Source organism: Symphalangus syndactylus, chromosome 9 (genome assembly GCF_028878055.3).
Source record: "Symphalangus syndactylus isolate Jambi chromosome 9, NHGRI_mSymSyn1-v2.1_pri, whole genome shotgun sequence".
Classification (NCBI taxonomy): domain Eukaryota; kingdom Metazoa; phylum Chordata; class Mammalia; order Primates; family Hylobatidae; genus Symphalangus; species Symphalangus syndactylus.
The window spans coordinates 82577840-82605775 of NC_072431.2; the positions used below are offsets into that span (position 1 = coordinate 82577840).

The 27936-nt window shown below is 44.1% G+C and overlaps 1 protein-coding gene across 5 annotated transcripts; it reads right to left on the bottom strand.

Annotated features, from left to right (window-relative positions):
* C9H7orf57 (chromosome 9 C7orf57 homolog) lies at positions 1–27799 on the bottom strand. Of its 5 annotated transcripts, none has more exons than XM_063609584.1 (10): positions 27686–27799; positions 26955–27025; positions 21262–21447; positions 18588–18696; positions 14822–14978; positions 11169–11266; positions 8308–8528; positions 8174–8175; positions 6638–6647; positions 1–1068 (listed from the first exon to the last, which is right to left on the bottom strand). In XM_063609584.1, the coding sequence occupies exons 2-10, from the start codon at positions 27007–27009 to the stop codon at positions 1022–1024; spliced, it is 885 nt and encodes a 294-aa protein (XP_063465654.1). In that variant the 5' UTR covers positions 27010–27025; positions 27686–27799; the 3' UTR covers positions 1–1021. The 5 variants fall into 5 exon arrangements, with proteins under 5 accessions (XP_063465654.1, XP_055149158.1, XP_063465653.1 ...); XM_055293183.2 differs by having other exon boundaries at positions 26955–27110; positions 27686–27787; XM_063609583.1 differs by lacking the exons at positions 6638–6647; positions 8174–8175 and having other exon boundaries at positions 27686–27794.
* Positions 27800–27936: the final 137 nt, after the last annotated feature.

A 27936-nucleotide genomic window follows, 5' to 3' on the forward strand; every position in this document is an offset into this window, starting at 1 on the left:
TATAATTGTATATTATTTTTATTCAATGCATACAGCCATTTGCATTTTTTACACATTGCATACATTCTCCTGTAGCATATCAGTTTGATCAATGAATATAAATATATACGCTCGATTAAGTATCTCATATAGAGAACTAATTTGAAACTTAAATTTTAGGTAAGCAAATGCATGATAAGTTTATTCTGGGAAAGAAGCTAAAATATCTGTGGCTTTATTTGGCTTTTTGAAAACATTCCCACATAAAATTATTATTTTATTAATCAATTAATGTACAAAACATAGAACTATATTTTAAGCTAATTACTTAAATATAAACAATTAAACATTTATAAAACAAGGTAATTCAGTTTGACTATTAAAAAGTTTTTGTTAATTCCACTAAATTAAATATTAAAACAGCATATTTTTACTTAAAGGTTTACACAAAATAACAAATGTTTAATATTTTGAATCTCAGTTTATGAAAAAATAGCAAAAATTTAAAAACAAATGTTACAATGTTTTATATTAAATGTTTATAAATTCATGGCATAATAAATTAAAACATTTTTCTTAACATAAACTGTATCACCATATTCTGGAATTAAATTTTTTTGTAACTAGAAATGATTTCTATGAAGACTATAATACCAAATATTGGAAAAGGCTCAACACCTGTTCTGTAAGTTTTCTCTAGTTAAGAATCCAGTAGCAATGCCCGCTAAGAGTGGTTCACACAGTAGGATGAGCAAGTGATTGGTTCTGAGACACTGGGACATCACCAGGCCAGCAGGGCAGAGGGTACCAGAGGCCTCAGTTGTGTTTGTTAGCCATGTGTTTCACATCCCAGAGAAATGCAAGAAACAAAAACCAACACCTGCCCCTTCTATGCAGCAATGTCAAGTCTGCTGCAAGGTAAATTATTCAATGAGAGTCTATATTAATAAAATACAAAAAGAGCCTCAGAAATATAACTATAATACAGTCATGTCATATTTAGCCATTTAAAAATTATCCTAAATACATATTGCATCAGGATTTATTTGAGCTCTGCTGGTGTTGATGCAGATACAGATTCTTCTGGGCCTGCAACACAAAGTAAATAAATGAGTAGACAAAGATGACATTTTCTATAAATTAAAAAACATTAATTTTAAATATAAGAAAACACATAGTTCTGTACCTATTAATAAGGATTATTTCTGAAGTCTACATAAAAATTGAGCTTATGATCCTGGCATAAATTATACATTGGAAACACAAGACTACAACTTTTGCACTGGTAGACTAGAAGAGAATGCCCCATTGGAAACAGTTTAATTCATGAGTTTTGCCTGTGTATGGTGGAAAGTTTCTGCTGACATAAGCACACTGATAAGAATTATTAAATAAATAGTATGAGCACAGCCTGGGCAAGGCGAGTAGGGAAGAGTGGCAACTCAGGCTGTCTGTCAGCCTCGGCATGGCACGTGTCCCTGCTCCCAAGCCTTTGCAATCTTCATTAATGTTGACCCTCTCAAAGTACAGTAGTGTACCAGTTTCCTAATGCCCAGCTTTAGGGCATGTCAAAACATCTAGGACAGCTGAAAAAAATTGCAATGAAGAAATAATAATAATCTTGTGTCTCATGGAGGGAAAGAAACATTAAGAAGAAGCCTTAGGCTGGGCGTGGTGGCTCACACCTATAAACCCAACACTGTGGGAGGCTGAAGTGGGTGGATTGCTTGAGCTTAGGAGTTCAAGACCAGCCTGGGCAACATGGTGAAACCTCGTCCCTACAAAAAATTAGCCAGGCATGGTGGCATGCACTTGTAGTCCCAGCTGCTCAGGAGGCTGAGGCAGAAGGATCACTTGAGCCCAGGAGTTACAGGCCCGGCAACAGAGCAAGACCCTGTCTCAGAAAAAATACAATACAATACAATACAATAAATACAATACAATACAATACAATACAATACAATACAATACAATACATACAATACATACAGTACATACAATACAATACATAAAATAAGTAGCCTTGACAAGATTAGTCTCCAGAAAGTTATAGCAACACGCTCTAAGTGGAGAGATGTCTAGCTGGAAGGAAAAAAGGCACTTTCTAAATTGCCTATTGCTTATAAAGTTAAAACCATGATGGACAGCAGGAGAAATAGGAAAAAAGAAGAGGAAATGAAATACAGGAAGGAAAATAGTGGTCAGACTGACAGTGGAGAGAGTGTGGTTGTCAAAAGCTCAAGCACTAGCCTTGGCATCAGAGATACTGAGAGGTGGGAGCAGGGATTTCATAGTGACCCCCGCCTCAGCTATCCAGAAACTAAGCAGAGCAGATCCTCTTCTCCACATGATGATTCTTCCAGCTTTTAGGGGCTTTGCTGCTTATTTAGGCTTTCATTAATTTGAAACGTTAAAAGGTTTCTTCAAAATTAAACAGATCTTGCTGATAATATAAACACAAAGATTACATAACACCTGCAATATAAAGTTTATGCATTTATATGAATGCCAAATGATCGTCCCTTGATCAGATAATATGTAATATTTTGTCAATGGTGAAGTAAATTCTATCTTCTTAAGACAATGCAGAATAATAAAACCCTTATCGTATCTTATGAAGGTGATCTTCTGTACCTGCTGCATTTGTATATTCAACTTCAGGTCCTAAAGAAGAATAATCTAAGCCCAAGGTTAGCAGAAGGAAAGATAGAAAAGATCAAAAATGTAAGAGTAGTATTTTTATTATAAACAAAATTGACAAATATTTAGCTAGACTAAGAGAGAAAAAAAAGACTGAAAAAAATAAGAAAAGAAAGAGGAGACATTGCAACTGATACTGCAAAACACAAAGGACCACAAAGGACGACTGTGAAGGATTATACACCAGCGAATTGGATAGTCTAGAGGAAATGGATACATTCCTAGGATCACACAATCCACCAAAGCTGAATCATGAAGAAACAGAAAATTTGAACAGTCTAAGAATGAGTATGGAGATTGAATCAGTTAAAAAAAAAAAAAAAAAACTCTCCCATCACAGAAAAGCCCAGGACATAATGGCTTCACTGGTGAATTCTGCCAAACATGTAAAGGAAGAACTCATACTAACCCTTCTCAAGCTGTTCCAAAAAAATTGAAAAGGAAGGGACACTTCCAAACTCATTTTATGAGGCCAGCATTACCTTGATACCAAAGTCAGACAAGGACACTATAAGAAAAGAAAATTACAGGCCACTTTCCCTGATAAACACAGATGCAAAAATTCACAACAAAATACTAGCAAACCAAATTCAACAGCAGATTAAAAAGATCATAAACCATGATCATGTGGAATTTATCCCTGGTAAGCAAGGATGGTTCAACATATGCAAATCATTAAATGTGATATACTACATTAATAGAATGAAGGACAAAAACCCTATGATCACCTTAATAGATGCAGGAAAAGTGCTTGACAAAGTTCAACATCCTTTTATGATAAAAACTCTCAACAAATTAAGCATAGAGGAAATGTACCTCAACACAATAAAGACCATACATGAGAAGCCCACAGCTAATATGTATTCACCAGTGAAAGCTGAAAGCTTTTTTTCTAAGATCAGGAGAAATACAAGGGTGCTCACTATCACTTCTATTTGACTTAGTACCTGAAGTCTTAGCCAGAGCAATTAGGCATGAAAAATAAATAGAAATCATTCAGATTATAAAGAGACAAGTGAAATATTCTGTTTGGTGACAATGTGATCTTATATATAGAAAGCCCTAAAGACTCCACCAAAAAACTGTGAAAACTGATAAACAAATTCAGTAAAGTTGCAGGCTACCAAATCAACAGACAAAAATTGGTAGCATTCTATATGCTAACAACAAATGATCTGAAACCGAAAGTAAGGAAACAATCCCATTTTCAATAGCATTAAAAAATACTTGGGAGTAAATTTAGCCAAGGAGGTGAAAGACCTGTACACTGAAAACTATAAAACATGGATGAAATAAGTTGAAGAAGACACAAATAAATGGAAACACAGCCTACATACATTGATCAGAATAATTAATATTGTCAAAATGTCCATACTACCCAAAACAATCTACAGATTCAATGCAATCCCTATCAAAATTCCAATAACATTTTTCACAGAAATAGAAAATAAATCCTAGAATTTGTAGGGAACCACAAAAGGCTCTGAATAGCCAAACCAATCTTGAGCAAACAGGAAAAAAAAAAAACAGATATATGGCATTATCTGATTTCAAAATATATTACAAAGCTAGAGTAAGCAAAACAGCACGGTACTGCCATAAAAATGGAAGTATAGATCAATGGATAGAGCCAAGAAAAAACCCACACATTAACAGTCAATTAATTTTCAACAAAGGTGCCAAGAACACACAATGAGGGAAAGGACAGTTTCTTCAATAAATGATGCTGGGTAAACTGAATATCCACATGCAGAGAAATAAAATTGGATCTTCATCTCATTTAATATACTAAAATCAACTCAAAATAGATGAAGACTTAAACAAAAGACCAGAAACTGTAAAACTGCTATAGGTTGAGTATCCTTTATCTGAAATCCTTGGGACCAGAAGTGTTTGGGATTTCAATTATTTTTAAATTTTGAAATATTTGCATACTTACTGGTTGAGCATCCCAAATCCAAAAATCCAAAATCCGAAATGTTCCAATGAGTATTTCCTTTGATTTCAGATTTTCAGCTTTGGGATGCTAAACCTATAGAAGAAATATAGGGAAAAATCTCCCCAGCATTGGTCTGGGCAATGATTTTTTGGACAGAACACCAAAAGCCCAGGTAACAAAAGGAAAAATAAGTGGGACTGCATTAAAAAGTTTCTGCAAGCAAAAGAAACAAACAACAAAATGAAAAGACAAGCCACAGAGCAGGAAAAAATATCTGGAAACCATACATCTGATAAGGGGTTAATATCCAAAATGTATAAGGAACTCAACTCAGTAGCAAAAAAATAAATAATCCAATTTAAAAATGTGCAAAGGACTTGCATAGACATTTCTCAAAAGAAGACATGTAAATGGCCAACAGGTATATATAAAAAAGCTCAATATCACTATCATCAGGGAAATGCAAATGAAAACCACAATGAGATATCATCTCACACCTGTCAAAATGGCTATTATCAAAAAGATGAAAAGCAAGTGTTGATGATAATGTGGAGAAAAGGGATCCTTACATACTGAAGGTGAAATGTAAATTGGAATAGCCATAATGGAAAACATTATGGAGTTTCCTTAAAAAACTAAAAATCGAATGCTTGTATGATATAGCAATCCCACTGCTGGGCATATATCAAAGGAAATGGAATCAGTATGTCACAAAGCTACATCTGTGCTCCCAAATTTTCTGCAGCATTATTCACAATAGCCAAGCTATGGAATCAACCTCACTGTCCATGAACAGATGAATAAGGAAAAAAAAATGTGGTATATACACAATGGAACACTATTCAGCCTTTAAAAAAGAAGTAAATTCTGTCATTTGTGACAACATGGATAAACCTGGAGTACATTTGTCTAAGTAAAATAAGCCAGGTACAGAAAGACAAATACTGTATGATTGCAGCCATATATGGAATCTAAAATAATTGAACTCACAGAAGTAGAATAGAATGTGTTACCAGGTGCTGGGGATGGGGCAGTAGTTGATGGGGTAAGAGGAGAAGTCGGTCAAAGGGTACCAAGTTTCCCTTAGACAGGAGGAGTTAAGTTTTAATTATCTATTTCACAGCAAGGTGAATAAAGTTAGTAATAATATATTGTATATTTCAAAATCATTAAAAGAACAGATTTTAAGTGTGATCACCACAACAAAAGGATAAGTATTTGAGGTAATGGTTATTTTAGTTACCTTGATTTAATGATGCCACAATGTATACATATATCGAAACATCGCATTGCACCCCATAGTTGTATACAATTATTATTTGTCAATTAAAAATAAAATATAAAGTAAACTAAAAAATAAATTGGAGTCTCCATGGCTTTTTACTTATCTTTTCCAGTATGACTCTCACATGACGAGTAATACAATGTGTGTCTATGAACTAAAGTATGTTTTTGCTTGTGTAACATGAATAAAAGGATAATAGGCCAGGCGCGGTAGCTCACGACTGTAATCTCAGCACTTTGGGAGGCCGAGGCAGGCGGATCACGAGGTCAGGAGATCGAGACCATCCAGCTAACGCGGTGAAACCCCGTCTCTACTAAAAATACAAAAAATTAGCCGGGCATGGTGGCGGGCGCCTGTGGTCCCAGCTACTCGGGAGGCTGAGGCGGGAGAATGGCGTGAACCTGGGAGGCGGAGCTTGGAGTGAGCCGAGATCGCGCCACTGCACTCCAGCCTGGGCGACAGAGCGAAACTCCGTCTCAAAAAAAAAAAAGAATAATAATCCTGTTGTAATTGTGTAAGTGATCCTCTTTTTGCTCTCCCTAAGTTATGTTTCTGGAACTCTGATTTTTTTAAAGCATACATGGCACAGGCTTTGTAATCAGAATGCATGCAGTTTGGAGAAGGACATTCCAGGCTGCCTAGAGGCTGTAGTCTCAGATTGCAGGACTATGTCCATCGACTTTTTTGTGTAAGACTTTTTGTGTTTTGGTGCAGGTTACTTTATAAATACTCACTTTGAGAAGACTGTAATAAAAAGTACATTCGTTGTTCAGGTTAATGAAACAGATCAAGTATTAAAAGAAGTCATAATTACTTAAAGACTTAATAAAAATTCTGTATTAAAACAACAATAAGTCATAAAACACTCTTCACATTGTAAAGTTCAATAGGGCACACTTTTTTTTTTTTTTTTTTTGAGACAGAGTTTCCCTCTTGTTGCCCAGGCTGGAGTGCAATGTCACGATCTTGGCTCACTGCAACCTCCGCCTCCTGGGTTCAAGTGATTATCCTGCCTCAGCCTCCCGAGTAGCTGGGATTACAGGAATGTGCCACCACTCCCAGATAATTTTGTATTTTTAGTAGAGATGGGGTTTCTCCGTGTTGGTCAGGCTGGTCTCGAACTCCCGACCTCGGGTAATCTGCCTGCCTCAGAGCCTCCCAAAGTGCTGGGATTACAGGCGTGAGCCACCGTGTTCAGCCAATAGGGCTCTTTTTAACAACACTGGATATGAACTTGTCACCATCTCATCCTCCAGGATAATAAAGGAGAGAGTTGGCCAATAAGTGGCAGATCTTGCTCAACAAATACAGTAAGGAACAGGGTGTGGAATGGCAAGCCGTGACCTCACTTACAAATAACCACATCAAACACTTCAAATGTCTGAAGAGGTATAACATGCCATCTTTCCTCTTAATCAAAGAGCTCAAGCCTCAAGAGTAAAAACAGGTTTCCCAGAAGCAAATGGTCAATAATTAATAGAGCTATGGATACTGAACATAATGCTCAATAGGCTTTAAGATGGATGTGTTGAAAAAATAAGATGAATTCTTTCTGTACTACTAAAAATAAAAATGAATGGCTGTGTACAGTGGCTCACCCCTGTAATCTCAGTACTTTGCAAGGTAGAGGCAAAAGAATTGTTTGAGCCCAGGAGTTTGAGACCAGCCGGGGCAATATAGTGAGGCCTTGTCTTTATGAAAAATAAAAAAATAGCTGGGTGTAGTGGTGCATGCCTATAGTCCCAGCTACTTGGGAGGCTGAGATGGGAGGATTGCTTGAGCCCAGGAGGTTGAGGCTACAGTGATCTGTGATTGTGCCACTTCGCTCCAGCCAGGACAACAGAGTAAGACTCTGTCTCAAAAAATAAATAAATAAAATAAAATATTATAAGACATAAAAACTAATATAGTACTTTGAACATCTAATTGTGGAGAAAGTTCTAAATTACTCAAAGCTTAAGACATGCCAATAATGGAGTAATTTTAAGTTTGCATTTTGACTTATTTTCAAAGCTTTTTAATAAGTGATCTCAAAAAGTACCAGCTGCTTATGCAAAAGTCCTTTTAGAGTCAACATTTTTTGGATCTGGAAGATTAAAAGTTGATATTATTTGGTATATTATTTGTTTGTTATATCAAATGGACTATCAAAATTTTTGACAAATAAAAGAAAATGTAAAACCCCAAAGTCATGACTTCCGCTATTCATTTGAATAAAGAGGAAAGAGAGAAACATGTATTACCCTCTTGCTTATCTGTAACCTTAGTACTTCTGTGGGCGTTTTCACATGGTTTTTGGGTTACTCATTTCTCATTACAAGACGCATCATGTGATAAGAACGTCAGCTGCTGCATCACAATTAACCAAGCCACCAGTAAACGCAGATGGCTGCCTGTGCCTCACCTGGGGCATCCTCAGGACCTTCAGGAGCCTCTGCGTCCTGGAGCCCGGCTGCATCCTGGGGACCTTCCAGGTCTTGTGGGGACTGAGATGACAATGATGCCCTGGAGGTCTTCGGGGTCCTCTTGTCTGAGTCAGCTCGCTGCTGCTGCAACCGCTCATCCTTATAACCATTGCTAATGAGTTTGGAAAAATTGGTAGGTGAACTGTTTTTTTGACCAGGCCTTAAAAAGAGTAAAAGTAACGTGAAACTTAAGTACAAGGGTTAATGATAAAGCAGAAGCAGTATTCCGTGAACACACCAAATAGGAGGTGTCACTGTCCCTTTAAACCTAACAAACCTCTCTCTCTGTCTCTCCCTCTCTCTTTCTCCCTCTATCTCTCTCTGCCCCTTTGTCTCTCCCTCTGCTTCTCTGTCTCACTGTCTCCATTTTTAAGCACAGCAAGTGCATGTCAAAGCATCCCTTGTACAGGGATGACAGCATGTTTAGTTCAGCTTCCAAAATCTTTCTTTGTGATAGTCAGTTAAGAATTAGTAGTAATTCTAGTATTTCACAGGGAAGCCTTCCTAAGAAAACACCACGCCCTTCCCTCATAGTAATGGATTGCTCAGAACTACCTTTAAAAACAAAACAAAACAACAACAACAACAACAACAACAAACTGCTGGGTGTGGTGGCTCATGCCTATAATCCTAGCACATTGGGAGGCCAAGGCAGGCAGCCACGAGGTCAAGAGATCGAGGCCATCCTGGCCATCCTGGCCAACCTGGTGAAACCCTGTCTCTATGAAAAATACAAAAATTAGCTGGGCATGGTGGCACGCACCTGTAGTCCCAGCTACTCGGGAGGCTGAGGCAGGAGAATTGCTTGAACCTGGGAGGCAGAGGTTGCAGTGAGCTGAAATCGTTCCACTGCACTCTAGCCTGGGCAACAGGGTGAGACTCCGTCTCAAAAAAAAAGAAAAGAAAGAAAAGAGAGAGAGAAAGAAAAGAAAGAAACAGAAGGAGAGAAAGAAAGAAAGAAGAAAGAAAGAAAGAAAAGAAAGAAGGAAAGAAAAGAGAAGAGAAAAGAAAAGAAGTAAGGAAGGAAAGAAAGAAAAAGAGACCGAGAAAGAAAGGGAAGGAAGGAAGGAAGGAAGGAAGGAAGGAAGGAAGGAAGGAAGGAAGGAAGGAAGGAAGGAAGGAAGGAAGGTGGGCACAGTAGCTCACACCTGTAATCCCAGCACTCCGGGAGGCCGAGGCTGGCAGATCACTTGAGGTCAGGAATTCGAGACCACTCTGGCCAACATGGTGAAAACCCATCTCTACTAAAAATACAAAAAATTAGCCAGGTGTGGTGGCGGATGCCCACACAGTAGTCCCAGCTACTCAAGAGGCTGAGGCAGAAGAATGGCATGAACCTGGGAGGCGGAGCTTGCAGTGAGCCAAGATTGCGCCACTGCACTCCAGCCTGGGTGACAGAGTGAGACTCTGTCTCAAAAAAAAAAAAAAAATTAGACAGCTGTGGTGGCAGGCACCTATAGTCCTGCTACTTGGGAGGCTGAGGCAGGAGAATCACTTGAACCTGAGAGGTGGAGACTGCTATGAGCTGAGTTCGTACCGCTGCACTCCAGCCTGGGCAACAGAGCAAGACTCCATCTCAAAAAAAGAGTAATGATTACTTTCTTATAGGTTCTTTCTTGTCCTTATCAATGATTATCTGCTGCTATTTTACTCTCTTACACAGGTTTGTCTCCAGTCATTTCTTGATGTTAGCTTAGCCTTTCACCATCTACTGCATCTTCAAATATCTTATCCTGACCCACACTGAAGAGTGACAGGGCAGCCTGACACAGTTGAGGTAGTGTGAGCTTTCAGCTCGAGCGGTAGCAGCCCACCACCTGTTCTCTCTAAGCCTCCATCTCAGCACTTACAGAGACAGAGGCAGGAGGATTTTTTGAGCGCAGGAGTTTGATACCAGCCTGGGCAACATAATGAGACCTTGTCTCTACAAAAAATAAAAAATTAGGTGGGTGTGGTAGTGCATGCGTATAGCCCCAGCTACTTGGGAGGCTGAGGTGGGAGGATTTCTTGCGCCCAGGAGGGGTTCAATCACTTTGTTATCAAGGCCACTCCTAACACTTTATTTTCTCTCTCTTGTACATCTATAAATACATGTCTAGGTATACATATATACTTACATATATATAAACACATATGAATACATGTATATTTCCCTCTGAGCTTGGTGCTCTCATGGCATTTGTCACAATGCAATGTATCTGATTGTTTTTTCCCCATTGGACAAGAAGCTGTTTGAAGAATTAGTCAGGTAATTAATAACATTTATCCTAGCATTAAACTTGGATTCTGGGAGAGTAAGAAGATACCTAAGGCCTCAGGGATTTCACTCTGCAGCTGGAGGATCAGCAAATGTCAGTGTGCCTGCTATATCTTCCAACTGGAAACAGAGCCAGCACGCTTACAAGGCACGGACACCTCCATTCAGGCCTTGGACACAGAAACGTCAGGACCTGGTGGCCCCTACATGCAGGACAAGCAGTCCCCGTGAACTGTGGTGAGGGTGGTATCTTGGGGGGTGGGGGTGCTTCAGGCAAGGCACAGCCTGGTGGAGAAGCAGGGCCTCCACACTGCCAACCTGCAGCAGGCATGACCTGGAAGGGCAGATGTGTTCAACAGGGGCAAAATGACATTAGGAAGGAACAGAAACCACAGTGAGGCGACAGGCACAGCCAGGCCAGGCCACAGACAGGGCTTCAGGAAGTTGTGTGGATGCGGTCACTGGCGCAGTCATCACTGGATGAAAGACGGAAGGCCAAACCCAAACCAGTCCAGACAGTGCGGGTGTAGCTCAAGCACTTACATGGGGGGGAAGGCAAATCTACTTCCTGCAGGGTCCTTAGGGCCAAGTGGGGTGCCTGCTTTGCTCAGATACTTTGAGTCAATGGCCGGTAGCCTCAGCTGTGTGAGGAAACACACAAAACCTTGAGTTAGTGGAAAGCATTCAACAGCTAGAGAAGAAAACTCACTAATGGTAGCAAAGATCCAAAGCTTGTAGGCTGGACTTTCAATGTGGTCATGGTAAATGGTCACAATAAAATATAATTCAGCAATAATCTCATTCAACAAAATAGTTATGTAAAAGGGACTATCACTAACTCAAAAGCAGTTGCTATATTCGAGTAAAGATGTCATCTGCTCAGGAGGAAAAACAATAAACTAACAGCCTGGTCCTGAAGGAACTTCCCACACCCAGATGAAAACATATGTTCACACAAGCACCTGTACGCTTTTGTAATAATCACCCAGAACTGGAAACAACCCAGATGTCTACCAACAAACGAATGGATAAACAAATTGTATCATGATCAGCCAATGAAACTCAGCAACAGAAACGAATGAACTACTGATACTCGGAACAGCACGGCCATGCATATGTAATGTAGATGCATAATGTAAATGCATTACACTACATGGGAGAAGCCAAGCAGGAAAGACGCCACGCCGTGTGATTCCATTGATTTCACATTCTGGAAAAGGAAGTGTAAGAATTAAAGAAAGAGAAGCCGGGCGCGGTGGCTCACGCTTGTAATCCCAGCACTTTGGGAGGCCAAGGTGGGCGGATCCCGAGGTCAGGAGATCGAGACCACGGTGAAACCCCGTCTCTACTAAAAATACAAAAAAATTAGCCGGGCGTGGTGGCGGGCGCCTGTAGTCCCAGCTACTCGGAGAGGCTGAGGCAGGAGAATGGCGTGAACCCGGGAGGCGGAGTTTCAGTGAGCCGAGATCGCGCCACTGCACTCCAGCCTGGGTGACAGAGCGAGACTCCGTTTCAAAAAAAAAAAAAAGAATTAAAGAAAGAGGAAAGAAACACGAAATGCGGCTTGGCAGTCAAAGACAGGTTTTCTTTAGTTAAAACCTGAGAGGCACTCCTGGCCAATTGTGGTCAGGAGCACTTTCTCTTACAGACTAAAAGTATATATCAGTTTTGGGGTGAGGGGGCTTATCAGAAGCTTGGAATGTTTATGGTGTGGAGAAGTTCACGGCTGGGTTGGAATCTCTCTGGGAGGAGGGGAGGTTATCTTGGGGCAGACATCTTTCAGCCTGGAGAGGGGTTAACTCGGGCCGGGCATCTTCCTGTCTGGAGGGAGCTTATTTAGGGGCTACCATGTCTCTGGTCAGGGAGGAGTTTGGAATGTTTCTGGTGGGAGATGTTACCTGTGGTTCATGGTCGTGCTGACCTTAGCCATTAGGCTGATGCCCCTTGGATTTAGGCGGTTTTTATTAAGGTGAACTTTTAGAATGAGAGGCTTGTCCAAGATGGCGATGCTCCTGCTCTGTCCGGAAGAACTATGAAGACTGAAAACAGATCAGGGCTTGCAAGGGGCAGGGGAGGGGCTGACTATAAAGAGGCGTAGAAATGCTGGGGGCAACAGAACTGCTATATGTTCCTTGACGGCTGTAGTGGTACACAAGGGACGCTTTAGTCAAAACCTGGAGAGCAGTTCTCTATAAAAGGTGGGTTTCGCTATCTTATTAAAAGAAATAGAAATACATGCTATGGGAAAACTGGAAAAAACAAAACCAAGCAAACAAAATCCACAGAGGTATTGCTAACAATTATAGGAAGAAAAGATGGCTTTTCAAAAAAAGGAAACAAGATCCCCCGATCACCCTGTAGGTGAGCAAGACCCCCATGAATGCTGGTAACCAACAGGCAACACATGTGCCCTAAGTCTTGTCAAGTGTCCACCATGTGTCCCGTGTGGGGCCAGGGCACAGCTGAGGAAGCGCTTTGTCAGCTGGCCCACGCCCATGATGTGATCATCACTCATAGGTGACCTTCATACCAAAGTGGTGATGGTGTTGTCTTATTAGGGAAATCAGAGCCCATCCTGATGCGGTGCTCATCCCCTGCACCTTACCCAACACCATGTCCCTCTACCTGTTAAATATTCAGCATGTGTGTCTTTAACCACCACCCCTTGTCATCCTATCTCCTTCCCCATAGTGAAGGGCTGGCTTCAGGAACTTTGTGCAGCCCCTAGCACACCTTTTGTAAATGGGTACTAACTTAAAAACCCCACTTGAGAGTGATACAGCATTTAGCATTTTAAAATTTCTGTAGATATGAGCTGTAGCCATGGTTAATATCCAAAAGTTCATTTATCACTAGAGGTTGTAGCTCAGTGTAATTGATCACTTGCACAACACTAAGAGATAGATCTGATTCTTAACATGGTCCATTATGGCTGAGTGTCTATGGTAGTATGCACCTGTAGACCTAGCACAGGAGATGTGGCAACCCGGGAGGCTGTGGCAGGAGGAGCCCTTGAGCCCAGGAGTTCGAGGGTGTAGTGAGCTATGATAATGCCGCTGCACTCCAGCCTGGGTGACAGAGTGAGAACTTCTAATTAAAAAATAAAAATAAAAAACAGAAACAAAAAACAATAAAAGGTCCAATGCCTTTGCACGGATCATGGAAAACAACCCAAAATCCGAATCACAGCTAGACATGGAGATCTTAAAGAAAAAGCATGTGGCCCACTGCAGCCAGTTGACATTCCACTTGGTGTTCAGCTACTCAAGTCCCCAAAATAAACTGAGAGATTTCCCTTCAAACCAAGATGCTGGGGCAACAGCCTAGGAATCAGGCATAAATAGTTCACAACAACTTCCGCCTACACTGAGACACATCCAGTCTCTTCATTGTTCAAAATGATCACCCATCAGATGACAACGGTGTTCACTCTTATTCTCAGTATCAAACACTATTGTTATTTGTAATGTGAACTTCACCGTTTCACTCACAAACCCCAAAGTTCCAAGAACTGAGACTAATCTGAGACCTGCTGCTGATGCCCCGGGCAACACTGAGCCCTTGGCGGAGCTGAAGGCCTGGCTCTTGTTCCTTCCAGCACCAAGGAAAGGGGATAGAAGGGCCTCCCATCAAGACTTCCCAACAACAGAGCTGCCAATTCAAGATTGCTTGCAACTTTCTCCATTGCATTCTTAAAATACACATCCTCTGAGAAGGCTTCACTGCACAGCCAGTCACTCCTTTGTGATCAAATACACCACCAGGACTTCATACAGAAGAAGAGAATTCATCTTCTCTTCCTTTATTATCAACAAAGAGTATCCCAGAAAACTCTTTAATACTTAAATAAATGAAAATGTTCAGAAATGGGATGACTAAATATAAAATTCCTTTTCTATATTTGCCTGATAAGAAGTGCTATGCCAGTTTTCCTCTAGATAAGCATTAACTATCTATAAATCATTTAGCAAAAAGGAATCTTACCTCTTAAAGTCATTATTCATAAAAAGAAAAAGAAAGACCATAGTATGGTGGCTGCTTGCCTTTCAGTAGATCCAAACTTAAAATACAGAGCACGTGGCCAATGCCACCAGCAACATAAGACGCCACCAGCAGCTAACATCACAGCACTTAATTACTCAGGGCCACAGAAGCAAAGCGGATGCGGATGCCGTCTATTTTTGGGCTCTCGTCACCTTTTTTTTCTCCTTTTCCAGTTCCTCAGCCTTTCTTTGCCAAACTGTTTTCATGTCGAAGTCGAAGGGCCCTCTTCTGGATGCATAGCTACCGTTGGCCTGATCGGGGTTAAATTCTTCATGAACCATGTAATCCGGCATGGAGACAGCCCGCACTCTGCAGGGACAGACAGCAGTTACAGCCTGGTGCTCAGAGCCATTCCCACTCCCTCCCTTCCTTCCATCTCCATCGCAGGCTCTCCCTTTCCCTCTCTCTCCTTCTGTCTCCCTCCCTCTCTCACTGTCTCCCTCCTTTCCTTTCTCCTCTCTCTCTCCCTCTCTTGCTCTCTCTCTTTCTCTCTTTTCCTCTTCTTCTTTACCTCTCTTTCTCTTTCTCTCCCTCCCTTATTCTCTTCTCTTCCGTCTCTCCTGACATCAGCACTAGCCATCCTCCTTGAAAACACAGATGGGCCCTTCCCTCCTGTGCCTGCTAAACAACACACCAGCCCCTCCAGGGCCTGCATCCCAGGATCAGGAGGCCCACTCAGAAATCACAAGGTCTCAACGTTAGTAAAACGAGATATACTAAGATATGAATTTATAAAACATACCTTATAAAATAATTATTTCTTTTAGAATAGCATCTACCACTTTGACCCCTTAAAATAGCTAAACACCCCTAAACATTTACCATTCAACATGTTCATTTAAAATAATAATAACATGCTCTGTTTCCTGTTGGATGGTCATTTTTAATGTGGGTATTTAAACTAGCAACCAGTCTTCCCATACACACAGCGCATACAGGAGGGGCATCCAAAGGCACTGGAATGCTTCAGCCTTTAGATCCCTGAAGGTACCATCTGTACACATGACCAGGTTTGAACAGGGAAGAACACTGGATTCAAATTTGACACGGCAGCACAAACCCCCCATACAGTGTCTGAGGGGCTGCAGGGATGCCCCCATGTCCTGCTCCTCATTTGTACTTGTTCAGGGCTCTAGGATGCTGAAAAGAGGCCCCAGCTGCAAAGTGGGCATCAAGGGCAAGGTCGAGGAGTGGGGTCCTGGGCACCACTGCAGCAAAGCACCTGAAGCAGGTGGCTGGGGGCCTCTGAGAGAGCGAGTGAAGAGTCCAGGGAGCAGCGGTCAGAGGCTGGAAATGCAGGCTTAGAAGGTGGATGCAGATACCCAGTAAGAGAAGCCACGAGTGTGGCTGAGCTGCTCAGGGAGCACAGGTGTGAGAAGCGGCACCTCTCCCCAGGTCTCCCACTTCTGATATGGTCTCGGCAGGAAAAAGCCCACAGAGACAGATGAGCATTGAAAACAACAAAGGGAGGGACAATTAAAAAAAAAAAAGCGTGTTAAGTTGTAGCTCCTGGGTTCCCATATTTTCAGTGAAGGAAGGATTTCTCCTGAGCTTCCCACTCTTCACATTCTCTGCCTGTCCCAGGACCTGGAGGAGGTGGTCTGCAGTCCAGAGGAGGACAAGGTCCCAGGAGGACGGACAACACTGAAGTCCCCAGAAGTAGATCATCACTAGAAGGCTTGGACAATTGGTAAGGACATATGGGGTGGGAGGAGACAGCAAAGGGAAAGGGGTACCAACAGTCTGGAGGAAAAAAGCAGAAGGAAGGGAAGAAAAAGTCCATGTGGCAGTGTGGGTATGGGAGGAAGGGGCATGCCTGAGATAAGGCTCTCCAGGAGCACCCCAGAGACATGAAGTGCTCCCACCTCCCCCCAGAATTAACCGTTGGCTCAGGGCACCCAGCTAGAGCAGGAGCAGCCCTCAGCTGCAAGAAGGTGCACAGCTGCTTAGAGTCCAGTAGCCGCAGGACCACTGGGCACCCCTCAGTCAGAGCTCAGGGTCAAGGGTGCTCAGGAAACCCATCCCTCCACATCTGCCTGGGGTACTCGGGCTCTACTCTCACCTGAGGCTGCCCGCCCTGCTCTGTTCTTGAAAGCACAGGCAGCATTGCAGGAGTGCCCCCAGTCTCCTGCTTCCCCTTCTAAGACTGTCTCTTCTTGCTCAGTTCATCCACTTTGATGTAACCTCTGTTAGCACAGAGTATTCCTTCTTTTTTTTTTTTTTTTTTTGAGATAGTCTTGCTCTGTAGCCCAGGCTGGAGTGCAGTGGTGCGATCTTGGCTCACTGCAACCTCTGCCTCCTGGGTTCAAGCAGTTCTCCGATCTCAGCCTCCCAAGTAGCTGGGACTACTAGCGTACACCATCACACCTGGCTAATTTTTGTATTTTTAGTAGAGATGGGGTTTCACCATATTGGTCAGGCTGGTCTTGAACTCCTGACCTCAAGTGATCCACCCACCTCGGCATGAGCCACCCTGCATATTCATTTTAAACAAGAGAGGGAACCAGAATCCTGAAGACCAAAGCTGCATTGTGACCATGGCGGAACATTCACGTAACACCGGATAACCACTTGGAAATATATCTATGGTAGTTCTATTTTCAAGCCAAAAAAATGGGGAAATGGCCTGAAATGATTTTCATTTTACCTCTCAATCCAAGAGAGGTGGTTTTGGAGATAAAGTTTGCATGTCCACAAATAGAAATTTCTTAGACATTTCAAATATTATGGGAATGATGGCTCCCCATAACTCAATATTGAACATACAAATTTAGGATTTCATGTATTTCTAGTTTTACCTAATGCCTTTTGTCTTTAATGAGAACCCTTTGGGATAGGCTGCTATTTCTACATCAGGAGGATGTGGTCAGTCCTACTGAGAGACAGGACTAGTTGGATTTCCTAAGCCGGTTAAGAATTCCTAAGCCTAGCTGGGGAAGGTGACCGCACCCACCTTTAAACATGGGGCTTGTAACTCAGCTCACACCTGACCAATCAGGTAGTAAAGAGAGCTCACCAAAATACCAATTAAGCTAAAAGCAGGAGGTAAAGAAATAGTCAGTCATTTATTGCCTGAGAGCACATGGGGAGGGACAATGATCGGGATATAAACCCAGGCATTTGAGCCGGCAGTGGCAAACCCCTTTGAGTCTGCTCCCATTGTATGGGAGCTCTGTTTTCACTCTATTAAATCTTGCGACTGCACACTCCTCTGGTCTGCGTTTGTTCCGGCTTGAGCTGAGCTTTCGCTGACCATCCACCACTGCTGACCGCCTCTGTCGCAGACCCGTGGCTAAATTTCCACCTCTCCGGATCCGGGATCGTGTCCGCTGCACTTCTGATCCAGCGAGGCACCCACTGACGCTCCCGATCGGGCTAGAGGCTCGCCATTGTTCCTGCACAGCTAAGTGCCTGGGTTCGTCCTAATGGAGCTGAACACTAGTCGCTGGGTTCCACCGTTCTCTTCCGTGACCCACAGCCTCTAACAGAGCTATAACACTCATGCGTGGCCCAAGGTTCCATTCCTTGGAATCCGTGAGGCCAAGAACCCCAGGTCAGAAAACAAAAGGCTTGCCACCATCTTGAAAGCAGCCCACCACCATCTTGGGAGCAGCCCACCACCATCTTGGGAGCTCTAAGAACAAAGACCCTCCTGGTAACACTACAGTGCAATTTACCAAGAAGGAGCCCAAAGACACACGACTCTAGGGTGGCACAAAATGCCACAGGTTTCCAGAACTCTGGTTTTCTGACAACTTAGGCTACATCCCTCAAAGAGCGGGCTATTGTAAAAGAGAACCTGAAGTTGTCATATCACATGCTTGCTACCAGTATTAGACATTTGTATTTTTAAAATTAAAATTGGGCTTTTTTTTCCTGTAAAGATAAACAAAAATGTGAGTGCTTTAAGATACTCACTCTTGCTGGCTGGCTGTCAGTGGCTTGCTATGGTGGATATACCAGTCTGGAAGGGAGTAGGCCACTGGAGAGCCTTTCCTGGTCCCAGGGGCAAAGTGCTTCAACAAATCTCAAAGAGAAAATGACATGGCTGTGAGACACCCCACCGCCCCTACACAGACGCACAGCATTGCCAGTGATAGGCTCAATTTACAAGGCGAACTGTAGGTCTCCCTGTAGTTGCCTCTGGGATCCAGGGGCTAACACAGCATCCCTGATCCTCACCTGTCTCTGCACAGGCTGACAGGTGGGCGTCCTGCTTTGTGCTCAGGCAGGGACATCCTGTATGCCTCCCCACGTCTCATTCTTTGCAGATCTGGACAGAGCTCCTGGTCTTGAGCTGCATCTACGCAGGCCAGCATCTACCAGTTCCTGGAGGGGGCCCATCCCTCCACTGCTCAGGTCTCCAGGGGCTGCACATGCTGGCTCCCTCATCCTCAGCTACCCCCACACCATTCTCCTAGCATAGGACAGTCTGACTGTCCTCTGCCACTGTGGACCTGTCCCTAAGCCCTACCGTTTCCAGGAGAAGCCACACCTCCAGGTTTCCAGATGGGAAGTAGGATACAAGTCCCTGAAAGGTACCTGGGAGATTTCACAGCCACCTTGGAGCCAACCCTGAGAGGCACAGAGAGCACAGGCTCCTTCTCAGAGGCCCAGGCCAGCTCCCGACTCACCCACTTGCTTTCTAGCTCTCCACACTTCCCTCCCCTGGTTTCAAAAGGCAGGGAGTGGGAAGAACTGACTTTCCTGATCATAAGGACAGCAAAATGGTAACAGTGCCCGTGGCAGTAGCAGACAACTTTGGTTGACTTATTACTATCAGTAAGAAAATTTACTTTGGGAGGCCGAGGCAGGCGGATCACGAGGTCAGGAGATCGAGACCACGGTGAGACCATGGTGAAACCCCGTCTCTACTAAAAAATACAAAAAAATTAGCCGGGTGTGGTGGCGGGTGCCTGTAGTCCCAGCTACTTGGAGAGGCTGATGCAGGAGAATGGCGTGAACCTGGGAGGCGGAGCTTGCAGTGAGCCAAGATTGCGCCACTGCACTCCAGCCTGGGCGACAGAGCGAGACTCTGTCTCAAAAAAAAAAAAAAAAAAGAAAAAGAAAATTTTAACTTTTCTTTTTTTTTTTTTTTTAACTTTTAAAGCACTTTTCATTGTTAAATGTTTCAGACTTACAGAAACATTGCAAGAATACTATGAGTTCCCCTATACCCTGACCTAGGCTCCCCAAACAATATTCTACCACATTTGCTTTATGTTTTCTCTCTTTGTCTGTCCCTCTCTCTCATTATTATTTTTGTTGTCATTATTGTTTTCAGAATCACTGGGCAGCGCGTTGCAGACACAATGCCCAGTCCTCCCCCTATACCTCAGCAGATGTTGCCAAAAGACATTCCTGACATAATCATGGCACAATGATGACACTCAGGAAACTACAATTGATGCAATTCTTTTATCTGATTTACAGACATTCACTATTTGTCCCCTTAATGTTCTTTTTAACCAACAGCAAGAGGAGGTGAATCTAAGAAAAAATGTCTAGGTCTTGTTCTCTGAGCATCACACCTAGTCCATCAAATTGTTTGGTCCAGGCTTTTTAATATTAAAGCAAAGATGTTGCCATTTTGCTTCCCATTTTCTCCCTGACAATCCCCACAGGGGTAATGGCAGCTAAAGGGGAAAAAAGGTTAGTGTCTCTCCAAGTCACTGACCACAAGGCTGGCTCTGAGACATTTTAGATGTGGTCTTCCAACACTCTGATCAGTAATTTCTATTGAGCTCAAATAACTTAGTTTTTAGCATAGTTAAGCAGTACTTTCCCAATCAAATCATGTATCAAAATTTGGTCCTCATCAGCATCACACTGAAACTCCTCCATGGTCTTCATTTTTTTTTTTTTTTGAGACGGAGTCTCGCTCTGTCACCCAGGCTGGAGTACAGTGGCGCGATCTCGGCTCACTGCAAGCTCTGCCTCCCGGGTTCATGCCATTCTCCCGCCTCAGCCTCCCGAGTAGCTGGGACTACAAGTGCCCGCCACCACACCCGGCTAATTTTGTTTTTGTATTTTTAGTAGAGACGGGGTTTCACCATGTTAGCCAGGACAGTCTCGATCTCCTGACCTTGTGATCCACCCACCTCGGCCTCCCAAAGTGCTGGGATTACAGGTGTGAGCCACTGCACCCAGCCAATGGTCTTCATTTTCTAAAACGTTTTCATACAAAGGACAACCCTCAATGAGAATAAACAAGAAAACCTTTTCACAATTAGACAAGAATTGGTAGCATGCAAAGACAGATTCTCTGTTGGAGGCAACTTCCTGAGATTCTCTTTGTAAGGAGAATATAAAGTGGCTGAGGGAAGGGTTGAATCATCGCAAAGGCATTACTCAGAAGAAATATCCTACACAGGAAATTCTGTTAATTTGGCCTATTTATTCTAGCATCATAAAAATTAGCTCATCCCTGGAGATCATGCCCATCCCTACACCTAATTAACCTAACTTTACAAAGGCCCTAAGCTAAACATACAGACTCTATAGTAATATTTTTATATGGAAGAAATTAGGAACAAATGCCCCCGTCACCGCCCACGAGGCTGCCCACTGAACAGGGCAGGAGGGGGCTCACCGGGCCTGCCGCCTTGTTTCGCGAGCTTCACATATTCCGAATCCGTTTCTTTTATCCAGTATCTCCGAGTCCCAGGCAGGTTCTCGCTGTGTGAGTCTCCCAAATTGCTGAGACCTGGGATCTGGGACGCTGGTGGGGCATCCCCGACCTTCTCAGAGCGCTTCACTGGGACATGGTAATACCAATCTATAGAGGAGAGAGGTGGAGGGCCACACTGTTGCTGTGTGTAGTCCCCTACCGGAGTGTCTCTGTACAGACACCATCAGGCGGGGCAGTGCAAGCCACAAAGCCCATTAGCGAGGAAGAAAATGCCCTCTTCTGGGTTACTCACGTGAGTCATAACACCAGCCATGCAATCCAGTCTCTACTGCCCACCAAGATGCCACCACTGGCACCAATCGAGGGGAACGCTGCTAGGGCTCAGCCTCTTTCATGGGTGCTTTTGCTTCCCAGGGAGGTGCCCAAGCCCCATGATGTCTCTGTCTCTCTCTCCTAATCCTCCATAAAAATAAGACAACTATATTTCTGGTTATGTTGGGGAATATACATTCCTGAAAAATCCCAAATCACTTAGAACATTATGGGTAAGCCTGTGGAATATATGGCTAAATGCTGACCAAGATTTGCTAAATTTAGTATGTTAAAAATACTGAAATCTAAGTTCTGTCACAGAAGTAACAGCCTGTTTGAACACATTTACCAATAGCACAAAAATGAGAAGAGGCAGGACTGGGGAGTGATCAAAGAGGTCTGTCCACCGAGCAATGGCGCTCGAATCAGCTCAGCAGCCTCTCTCCATATGAGCGAATACAGTGTGAGTTCCCCCATTCTCTCCACCCAGACTCCCCACGTGAGAGTTCATCTCACATTATCACTCTCCCTCTCCCTCTCTCCTTGTCCCTTTCATTATTATTAATATGTAATTACTGTTTTCTATCATAATGGCTTTGCTTATGCCTGAGGCTAAAGAGGGCAGTGAAAGGTGGCCAGAGGTCTAGATGATTCCTGAAAAGTGGTGGAAACAGGTGACTTATGTGTTATGGAAAAACGTCTCAGCTGGAGATTCAGAGATTCCTGAGGTCACTGGGTTTGGCTCCCTTGAGAAAGATCAAGTTGAAACACAGTGAGTGTAGATTGTGTGATTTCTATTGTCAAAGGTCCCACAAAGAAGCCAGGCACAATCAAGTGGAGGAAGAGAGCGGTTCTCTGTCCTTCCTCCCTTCCTGATTGGAGCCCATGCAGAAAGGTGCTGTGGACAGAGGAGCTGAACATGGGCCTGGTGAAGCCACGAGCACCCTAAGGCCTTAAGTGGAGGGCATCCAGGATAGGCCCTGCGGGCTGGCTTGGGACCACCCAGGAGACTCCCTGGAGTCCTACTGGGAGCTTCTGTCAAGTGAGTTGGCAAAATCCCAGGGACCTGGAGTTATCAGTGTTTATTGATGACCCCCACAGAGAGAAGAGATCTGGGGCACTCGGACAACTGAGGTTCTAGGTAACTATTTGAACCTGAAATTGATTAACCGGATGCCCAAATATAAGAAAAAAAACCACACCTGATTGAAAACTTTAGAAACAAAACCCAGGAAGAATGTCAGATACAAAAGATGCAATTAATGTGACAGAAGTGACTGGGTGTATTCAATAGCACTTATCAGAACGTACTGTCACAGGGGCAGTATGTTCAGAGTCTAACACAATATCCTCTTCTTGGGTAGGTATAATGTCTAATTTTATGTGTCAACTTGGCTGGACCATGGTACTCAGATATTGGTAAAGCATTATTTTAGCTGTGTCTATGAAGTTTTTTAGATGAAAATAACATTAAAAACGGTAGAATTTGGGCCGGGCGCGGTGGCTCACGCCTGTAATCCCAGCACTTTGGGAGGCCGAGGCAGGCAGATCACGAGGTCAGGAGATCGAGACCATCCTGGCTAACATGGTGAAACCCCGTCTCTACTAAAAATACAAAAAATTAGCCTGGCGAGGTGGCGGGCGCCTGTAGTCCCAGCTACGCGGGAGGCTGAGGCAGGAGGCTGAGGCAGGAGAATGGCGTGAACCCGGGGGGCAGAGCCTGCAGTGAGCCGAGATCGCGCCACTGCACTCCAGCCTGGGTGAAACAGCAAGACTCCTTCTCAAAAAAAAAAAAAAAAAAAAAAAAAAAAAAAAAAAAGTAGAATTTGAGTGAAGTAGACTGTCCTCTATAATGTGAGTGGGCTTCCTCCAATCACAGTAAACCAAAAATAAAATTCTAAGCTCCGCTCCCCCCAGCTGACTGAATGAATCCTCCCACCCAGCCAAGAGCATTCCAAAGTAAACCTGAAAAATTAGTTCAGGCCACAATGGAAAGGGAGGCTGGACGTGCCTCCTTATACCCTCCTTCCTTTGGAATTCAGGCACAGCAGACCAGCATTATCATTAAAACAGAGATCTTAAGACTGAAAAAACAGACTCTTTGTGGCAGTCAGAGACCAAATTGCAACCTGACTCTAGTACAGCATCACAGGACAGATAGCAGGTCCTGAAAGAAATTGAAATATTTTACCCCAATATAGATTTCTTTGACATAGTTTGAAATGGTCCTACAAAGCTGTCTTTTGTGGGGAAAATCTACATTCTATAGAGAATCCCCTTCCTTTTCCAGCTCTTTTCCTGATCCAGGAGAGAATTAACTGAGTCTGACACTTTTTTAGGTCTGATAAAAGATGGTCACATCTACTCTCTCTGAAGTTGGCTCCCTGGAGACTTCATCTGCATGACGAAAACCTTAGTCTCCACAACCCCTTATCTTAACCCAGTCACTCCTTTCTGTCGATTCCCTGTCTTTGGATAATAACTTGCAACCAATTACCAATCAGAACATCTTTAAATACACTTATGACCTGAATCACCCCCCGCCCACATACACACACACATACTTGGAGTTATCCCACCTTTTCAAACTGAACCAATGTATACCTTACATGTATTGATTGATGTCTTCCTATAACTTCTGTCCCCCCAAAATGTATAAAATCATGCTGTGACTCAACCATCTTGGGCACATATTCTCAAGACCTCCTGGGGCTGTGTCACAGGCCTTGGTCACTCATATTCGGCTTAGAATAAACCTCTTTAAATATTTTACAGAGTTTGACTCTTTTTGTGGGCACTTAATTGAAAATCTTAAGAGAAAAGAATGAGATCCCCCAGAAAGAGGAAATTCTTCCTCCAGACCACTCTGAAACTCAAACTGCAACATCAGCTCTTCCCTGGGTCTCCAGCCTGCTGGTCTGCACTGCAAATTTTGAACCTTCCAGCCTCCACAATTATGGGAGCCAATTCCTTAAAACAAGTCTCTCTCTCTTTGTATCTATCTATCTATCTATATGTATATAGAAAGAGACATGGATATGCTGTTGGTTATGTTGGTTTGGAGAATGCTGACTAATACAGTAGATGCACAGGAAAATAGTACTGAATAAATTGATTCATGTAAGCACAGAGAAATAAGAAGTAACCATCCTTTAAAGCTAAAAGCTTAGACATTGAATTTTTAATGGATGGTATTTAATACAGACAATCTTTAAAGTATGTAAAAGACATTAAATAGCTGAATCACCACTATATGGTTTTGAAAAGGAAAGAAAAAAATTGGAAAATGTTTAAAGAATTGCACAAAAGTTCACAGAGAATCAATTTAAGAATGAATAAGAGAATTTAGCAGCTTCATACTCTGATCATATTCAGTTCAAATATTTTCTGAGAGAAGGCATTTGACTGTTGCATTATTTTTCCGCTCTGTGTTTTGATTACTAATTAATCCACAGAGAACAGTGTGTCTTCTATCTTCTTCTCATTACTGGAAGCTGTGGACAGGCACTGAACTAGAATCTGGTTGGCCATTTGTAAATGCATACAAAGGAGGCACTCAGAGAACGAGGGCCTGGATCAGTAAGAACCAACTGTGATCACCTCACGCACACGCACGCGTGCACACACACACACACACACAGGGTTAAAGGGACTAAGAGTTATCTCAGCTTTTATCATGCAAAAAATTGTTGGCGGCCGGGCACGGTGGCTCATGCCTGTAATCCCAGCACTTTGGGAGGCCGAGGTGGGTGGATCACGAGGTCAGGAGATCGAGACCATCCTGGCTAACATGGTGAAACCCCGTCTCTACTAAAAATACAAAAAATTAGCCGGGCGTGGTGGCAGGCGCCTGTAGTCCCAGCTACTCAGGAGGCTGAGGCAGGAGAATGGCGTGAACCCGGGAGGCAGAGCTTGCATTGAGCCGAGATAGCGCCACTGCACTCCAGCCTGGGCGAAAGAGCTAGACTCCATCTCAAAAAAACAAAAACAACAACAACAACAAAAAATTGTTGGCACTTGTATGATATCAATCATTTACTATCGTATAGATTTTTTTTATATATATAGCCTTCCCTGCCTTCTCATTTGCCAAATACTAATACCCTTATTTCATCAGTGAGGAAACACAGTCTGTGACAGTCTATGAGATGAACTGAAGATCCCCCAGCTCTTCTGGTCTTTAAGGCACAAAGCAGTGTGTTATATGCTTACATACCCGCAGGGGCACAGGCTCCTGCTTTAGGCTGCTGTGGCCTCACAGAACAGCTGTGGAGCCACTTACAAAGTGTGTGACCTTGGGCAAATTACTCCAAACTCTATAAAATGGGGGCAATGTTACCTTGTAGGGTTGTTATGAGGTTAAATGAGTTAGTGTATATTAATATAAAGCACTTAGAACAGTGCCTGGCAGTTGTTAGTGTTCCTTAGTGCTGTTCATACAGACAAGGTCACTAGAAGGCACCCAGAAGTCACATAAAGGCTCCAACGCCCACTGGGAAAAGGCAAATCAGCCAGGCCTTCTGTGCTGTCCCTTTTCCAATCCCCAGCATGGCCACACTATCTTCAATAGTGGTCACAGGGTAGAGCTCTGGGCTAGCAGCATGTTTAGAGTATGAAGAAGGGCCACATTTGGTTCACTTCTGAGCAAATGTGCTGGCTCCAGAGTGCCGACCAGCTGCAACTCGGCTGTCCCAGCTGATCCCCAGGACCCTCTTCTCTACCCTCTTACAGCCTTTCACAAATAAAAAAGCAACAGCAAAAGAAAAAAAAAAAAACCCAGAAGACAGCATCTCAAGACTTCTTCTTCCTTCCCCTCTCCTCCACTTCAAACCCTGGCACGTAAGAAGACTTGAACCTCACTGAATTCCTTTTCCCGTATCCAGACACTAAAACCAGAATGTATATTTAACTTGCTTGGGGTCTAAAGTAGAAGCAAGGGCTGGGGATTCAGTGAAATACCTAGGGGATTCTGCTAGAAAAGAAACTTCGCAGGTCAACATTCAGGAACGCAGTTGTGAGAATTGTATAGGGTTGAACTATGTCAAAGAAAACTTCCAAGGGCTCCTGTTGTCCAGATTGAACCAAGATAGGTAGCCTTGGTTCTCTCTTGTTGAAAATAAAGAAAAACAAGACTCCCCCCACTCATATTTAAGTCTTGATTTCACACTCAGGCACAGCAGCAGTTTGTGGCTTTCTTTGACTTGTTAGTTTTATCACTTGGTCTTCCATCGTTCACACCCCCCTCCCGCCCACATAGAGGACGATGGGTCCACAGCGTGTCTAGCAAAAAGAGTGCACGCACCCAGCTCTTTCTGGCCGGGACGCGCTCAGGGCGCACTCACCGCAGGGAGCGTAGCGGTGCGTGGCGCCCTGAAGCTCCTTGCTTGTGTTCCTCATGGTCAGGCGCTGCACGCTGCGGGAAAAGACATATGCTACCGGACCGGGTGTTCGCGGGTGCGCTGGACGCTGCCTGCCTGACCAGCTGCCAGGAGCTGCAGCTGCGAAAGCAAAATCCGCGCGCCCCCTCTGGGTCGGTCTGTACGCCTCGACCTGACACGCCTGCAGGCGCCTTAAGATCGCCTAGCGCTGGCACGTCCATGCAGGGTATACAGCAGGGGACATGTCCACGCCAGGTAAACAGAAGGGAGCACATCACGCCTGTATACAGCAGGAACACAGGCACGCCAGGTAGACAGCAGGGCACGTCCACACAGGGTACACAGCAGGGACGTACGCACTCCGGGTACACAGCAGGGGCACATTCACGCGGGGTATTCAGCAGAGACACGTGCGTGCGGGGCACACAGAGGGGACACGTCACGCCGGGTATCCAGTACAGGCACGTCCACGCCAGGGACACAGCAAGTACAGAGAGGATAAACAACAGGTAACCAATGGGCCGCAGGACTTGGGCCGGCTGGGAGATCCCGCCCTGTGCTCATCCCAACCCGGCGACAAGGTGATCCCCTCCCTCCAGCCCCGGCGCGCACTGCCCGCACTGCGTGCTCCGCACAGTGGACAAGGCCGGGACCTCAGTGGCGCCCCCATTGTCCTCCAGCCCGCTCAGGCTCACCAGCTCCCCGCGGGTCTCCGTGGGTGCTGCCCGCGGCACCCGGCGTTGGAGTTTTTACACGGCTGGCGGGCTGCAGCCAACCGAACCCAAACTCCCAGCGCGCCACGGAACCACAACATCGGCGTCGCCAGGGCAACGGCTGAACGGCCAACCAGCGAGGGCGGCGGGAGCACTGGCAGCCAATAGGGGAAGCCTGAGGGGCAGCGGTGGGCCAATCAGGGCCGGAAGCGGAGCGCGGGCGCCGCCTGTTA

Coding starts and splice junctions, on each gene's coding strand:
- C9H7orf57 (XM_063609584.1), bottom strand. CDS start 27,009: ATGAGGAACACAAGCAAGGAGCTTCAGGGCGCCACGCACCGCTACGCT. Junction 18,697..21,261: donor GAAACAAGGCGGCAGGCCCG/GTGAGCCCCCTC, acceptor TTTCTCTTTGAG/ATTTGTTGAAGCACTTTGCC. Junction 8,529..11,168: donor AGATTTGCCTTCCCCCCCAT/GTAAGTGCTTGA, acceptor ACTCTTTTTAAG/GCCTGGTCAAAAAAACAGTT.